The sequence below is a fragment of the Phaseolus vulgaris genome, chromosome 3 (genome assembly GCF_051622355.1).
Source record: "Phaseolus vulgaris cultivar YP4 chromosome 3, ASM5162235v1, whole genome shotgun sequence".
NCBI classification, from domain to species: Eukaryota; Viridiplantae; Streptophyta; class Magnoliopsida; order Fabales; family Fabaceae; genus Phaseolus; species Phaseolus vulgaris.
The window spans coordinates 16,608,635-16,614,635 of record NC_143500.1 but is presented as its reverse complement, the minus strand read 5'-3'; the positions used below and the strand labels follow the sequence as shown (position 1 = coordinate 16,614,635).

Here is a 6,001-nt window from a genome sequence, read left to right as displayed (position 1 = left end):
TTGTAGAAAAAGCTAGAAGAAGTGATTCTTCTTAATTCCTTCTCTTTAGGCGCTAGTTTGGGAAGGAACTAGAAGAATGACCTTTCAAGCTCCTTCTCCTTTGTAACTTGGACCAACCCTTTCTATTATAAAAGGGGTGCATGGCTCTTTGAAATAAAAAGTTGAAATTGATTTTTGAGAGTAAAGAATCTCTACCAAATTGGTGAGTGAGTGTGAGAGACTTGTGTCTTCTCCTCTTCTAGTCTTATCTTGGGAGATCTTGGGCTCTCAAGTGGCGGCAACACTTATCTTGAAGGCAATCCACCCCTTCAAGTGGCCTGCACAATTCCAAGAGCTTCATCCACATAAGTCCATTTTCCCTTCATTCCAAATTACCCATTTTTGTTCTACTTGTTTGTTTTCACTTTCAATCGGTGCAATCTCTTCCTTATGATGTCCTCTTTCATTTGCTGCACTTATATTCAATTTTAATCGGTGCAAATTGGTTGTTCTTGCTGTTTTGGTCACGTCCTCCATGGGTATTAATGTTATATGTTGTGTTCTTGAGTTTCTATCCATGGGTTTGTTGTTCTTGATGGGTTTCTATGTGAGTTTGGGTTGGTTCTTGTGATTTGGTGTGTTCTTGAATGTTTAAGAACATTGATCCAATTCTTAAAAAGTGCCTAATCATATTCCAACTCTTATTGAATCCATAACATGTTCATATCATATCCCTATCATGCTATTGGATCACATTACTTAGTGTCTTGTAATTGTACTTCTTTTACATACTGTTTGTGTTTGAAATCCTGTAAAGACAGAAGTTGTTCTGTCTTGAGGTGTTAAGTGTTGCAAAGCGGTTGAGTAGGCTTTGTGGGATTCAGAGTCACCTCTTTATGATGTGTGTTGTAATATGTGTTTATTACTAGTGGAAACTTAGAGGATTGTCTGAGAACTGGATGTAGCTTAGGGATTGATTGAACCAGTATAAACCTTGTGTGTAAATCTTTCTTTCTCTTAAACTCTCAAACTGTTTGATAATTCTGCTGCTATAAACAACCAATTAAAATGCAGTTTTAACCGGTTAAAATTCTGATATCTGTTTATGTTGGATTATTTGATTGCCTTCCTTAAGTGTTTATCTGAGTTGTTTGTTAAAGATTCATTCTAAGCCAAGTATTTGAGATAATATTTTACAAAAAAATTCACCCTCCTCTTGTTTAAGCCATAAATTCTTATAGTGATAAACCACATAGTTAGCTCGGGTAAGGAAGATTTGTCTCAAACGACAATCCTTCCCAAAAAGTTCGAGACTTCCCCTTTTCTTATGCTTCCTAGGGCACTCCTCGACGCTGGAAAGAGGCACCAAGTCCATGATGAGAGTGGTTGGACCTCCACCAACAAGCTCCAATGAGCCTTTTTGCCGACCGATTGCCTGTCGACGAAGTTGCTTTATCATATTAATCGCCTCGGGTTGGTTTGAGCTATTATGCCTACAAACAAATGTCAAAGTAAACACGGTCAATAAACTTAGGGAAATATAACAGGGTATGAGATGCATCACTCATCATCACACAGGGTAGAATCACCACCTCAACCATCTATGCATCACTGGGAGGAGTTACCAGTCCATTCATTCATGAATGACGATGTTGTTGCCACAAATTACAATGCTCTGGTTGCATATCAAGCACCTGAGTATAGAGGTGAACCTCTATCAATGTTTGAAAGACAGGTTCTTCACAGATTTGATACACTCACAGATGATCACAGGGATGATGTGAGTTGATTTTAGGATTGTTCATTTTATGGTGTGACACTTTACTTAGATTGAAGTTTTAGGAATTTAAAAGTGAAAACCTTAGCAAAATCCCCACTAGACATTAACTTAACCAAGTGGTTAAGTAGACGTGAAGGTTCATTTCACAAAGGCAAAGATCAAAAGACACGATATGGTGAGAAAGCATGCAAAACTCAAATGATAAAGACAAAACCGAAAAAAACAATATAATGAAGGAAACTAAGACAATGAACATAGAATGGAAAGCGAAAATGAAGGAGAATGGAAAAAAGAAACTTATGGAAATGAGAGTGATGTTCACGCCACTTGATGGGTGGTAACCATAAAGATGAGTGGAAGGCTGCCACTTGAGAGCTTAATTCTCATCAAGATAAGACCAAGGGAGAGGAGATAACACTCACTCTAGCTCACACAAAATGTGCAGAGTTTCTTTACTTCTCAAAATTCAACATGTAAAATACACTAGGTAGGCCTCCTATTTATAGGTGAAGAAGCCTTGGAGAACAAGATAAAGGGGTATTATGAGAAAAAGGGGAAAAATGGGCAGCCTTAGGTTTTGACTAAGTCAAACCCGCATCCTAGGCTTGTCCTTCTAGAAACTAGGTCAAAATGCCTTCCAAAAGGGTTAGGAACAAGCTAAAATGCTACCCACATCACCTATTATGCTAAAGGTACCTTAGTCTAACCTATATTTGCTATTTAGACCCTCAAAGTGATCAAAACTATTTACAACTTGTTTTATTCTTAAGAAGATCAGCAAGAAGAATTTTCTTTAAAGTAATCATCCACACTTTGTGTTCCTTGTTGAAGTCGTTGGAGCTTCAACAAGAGTTCTTTCCTATAGTGTGGAGGAACAAATCTAGCGTGCATGCATAAATTTAAATCCTCCCAAGAGACCACGACTGACCTTTTGTTTAGCCCAATGTCCATTACAGTTTTATGCTACCACTGCATGTCATAGTCTAAAAATTCTAAGGAGGCTAACTTGACCTTTTGGTCTTCTTGGACCTCATGTACATTAAAAATTTGTTCAACTTTAGCCTCCCATCCTAGATAGACATTGGGATCACCTTCCCCACTAAAACTAGGAATTTTAACTTACGGTAAAGAAATTTTAGAACCATGTTGGAGCCTCTCTTCAAAATTGTTCAATCTCCATTCTTCCTCTTCTTCTTGGCTACTATATTGGTGATAACTCCTTGATTCACGCTTTTGATTCCATCTTCTTCCTCTTGAGGGTCTATCATGGGCCGATTCAAGTCTTTGGAGCCTCTCCTCCATTTGTCTCATTTCTTCATACTTTTGAGCTAAGGATCTTTTGGCCGTTGCCAACTCACCCATGAGGAAAGCTTTTTGGGGAGATTGGGGTTTATAAGATTCTCCTGAAGAAATATGAGCTATAATTCACAAGTGAATAAACAATTAGTGAAATAGAAGTTAGTAAAAAACACTATCAAGTTTGTGTCACTTTTTGTACCGTACGGTCCTCGGGTGTTGACCAGCCTCGGGCGTTGACCGACCTCGGGCGATGACCGGGTTCGGGCGTTGACCAAAGTCAACATGATGGGACCCCTGGAAAGCATAACATGTCAAAGAAGTGTCTCCTTATGTCACGGGTAGGGGTGACTGTGGAGGAGGCGACACAATAGGAGGCGGCATAGTAGGGGCGTGGAGGCCTCGGGCCTCGGCACCACAAATAGTAATGATAGATAAAGAAAGGTGGTTTTCAAGCCACACCCCCAGTTACCAGTAGGGAGACCCAACTCACGAGGGATCCATGCATGAGGTGTAGGGACGCGGCAGTACGCACCACCGTTGGAAAGCCACTAGTACAAAGACGACCCATGGGAGGGTCACGTCCCAGAGGCTGATATGCATGCATGGCACGTGAGGTAAGCAGGGAACTCCCAGGGCGGATGACTCAGAGAATGGGCGCATGAGTTGGCACCCATGCAGTCACCCCCGCACGAGTCGCACTTCGATAGGGCAACCTTACGCACTGAGAGGGCCCTAAGACCGGGAACAGTGTTGCTAAGGAGCGCCCAAAGAATGCGCAAGTCTCAGGCTGACACGTCGACAGGAACACCGGGAAGGTATATAAGGTTTTATGATAAACAAAATAAGGTACGTTTTACACATTTACACACAAGTGGACTCATTTAAAGGGAAGCTAGCATTTTCACTTACGATTCAGTTACGCATTTCTCTGAACATTAACCTTACGGTGTTCTGTGACGAGAAGTGTTTGGTGTTTCCTATCCAATAGCTGACTTGACCGGCGGAGTGCAAACAGCCACGAGAGCGCCATTTTTCTCTCTGTTTCAGGTGTTCACGGTGGAGGAAGGAGAACGTTGGAACAAAAGCAAAGGGGTTCTTGAAGCGCAGTTCGTAGAGACACACGAAGGTGTTCGAATCAACCGGCGGGAACATTTGGCACCCACCGTGTGACCCGTTCTAAAACATCTGTCCCACCGCAAGAAGTTCAAGATCTAGTGAAAGTTGTGGAAATTTGTCAAATTTTTTCAAGATTATTGAAAGGTTCGTCAAAAATCCTCAAGGTTTGCTCAAATTCACCGAAGAAAGTTCAAGATTCGTCAAGAAAATTTGAGATTCATCGAAGAAAGTTCCAAGATTCGATAAAACAGTTCAAGATTCGCCAATAAACATCCAAGAATGAGGAATATTAGGCAGAGTTCTACGGCGCATGTGGGAGGTGAGAGTTTGACCCTTCAGCAGGTGATGAAGATGATGTAGGGCCTCCAGGAGGCGATGGCGGTGTCAAAGGTGAAGCAGGAGCGTATTCAGCTGGACCTTGTGGTGCCGCAAGCAAGAAATGAGGAGTTGCGTCGCGGGTTACGCAACCAGCCTTGGAGTCATGAAACAGAGAAGCAAGAATGCGCAACGCCTCCCAGTGTCATAGGCAATCATGGATGCTGCGATCCCTGCCACGTTCGTGAGGCCTAAAGCCACGTTCACTGGGATGGAGGATTCGAAGGCACACCTCACAACATTCCATACTGAGATGATGCTAATTGGCGGTTCTGATGCCGTCAGATGTAAGCTGTTCATGAGCACGTCGGTGGGAACGACGATGAAGTGGTTTATCAGCCTCCCAGATGACCACGTGACTTCGTTTGCACTGCTGTCGAAGCTGTTCAGGGAACAATACATAGCGAATCGTGCTCCCCCACCCAATTCCGACGATCTCTTCAACGTAAGGCAGTATCAGAGGGAAATGTTGAAAGAGTTTGTTAATCGCTTTGGGGCACAGGTGGTAAGGGTCAACACCACGGATGAGTCGATGATAGTCCATGAGTTCTGGAAGGGAATCTGCCCTGGACCATTCAGTGAGTCGCTCATCAGAAGTCGCCCCAAGACTTTCGCTGAGATCAGGCGTCGTGCGACGGCAGACATTGCAGCGAAAGGTGAGGTAAATGAGAAGCGCGCGATCATCGTTCCCGCGCATCCATGAGTGTCGTTGCGCGCACAACCCATGAGGGTGAACGAGGCCGCGACGGGGAAGAGGGGTCAAGGAGGAAAGCGGCCCTACGAGCCAAGGAAGCCCCAGGCTAAGGGGCGCTCAGGGGAGAATAAGCCGGTGAGGCACAACTTTGTGGTGGAGCTGAAAGACCTGATCATTGTGCCCAACATAGCGGACAGGTTGAAGATGCCGGTGAAGACTGATAAGGTGTTGGATTCGCACAAGGATGCATGGTGCGAGTTCCACCAGGCGTTTGGTCATCCGATAAACAACTGCTTGGCATTGTGGCATCAACTGGATGAGCTTGTGAAGAGCAGTTTCCTGAATGATTACCTGGCGGGGCCATTAGGGACTAAGCCCACGAGATGCCCATCCACGGGGAGATCCACACCATCTCAGGTGGAGGGTGCACTGCCTCTCAGCCCAAGAGGTACGTGCATTCGGTAATGTTAGTAACAGAGCGGGTGGTGGACGACTCGCTCGACGTCGACCTCATGTTCACGAGGGCTGATCTTCGCGACATCGTTCCTCGTTGTGATTTCGGTTGTAACCGCGGGGAGGAAAGTACACCGAGTGCTTGTAGACCAGGGTAGCTTGACAGATGTGATATTCTGGCCTACGTTTAATAAGTTACAGCTGTCTCCTGACCAGCTTAGGCCATACACGGGGTGTGTGTATGGTTTTGCGGGAGATCAATTGGAGGTGCGTGGGTATTTGGAGATGAGGACGATCTTTACAGA

General features: G+C 44.2%; 1 protein-coding gene across 1 annotated transcript; it reads left to right on the top strand.

Annotated features, from left to right (window-relative positions):
* Positions 1-4,706: 4,706 nt before the first annotated feature.
* On the top strand, positions 4,707-5,252 carry LOC137839173 (uncharacterized). The gene has a single exon (XM_068648299.2). It carries the CDS (start codon positions 4,707-4,709, stop codon positions 5,250-5,252), a length of 546 nt encoding a protein of 181 aa, XP_068504400.2.
* The last annotated feature ends 749 nt before the right edge of the window (positions 5,253-6,001 follow it).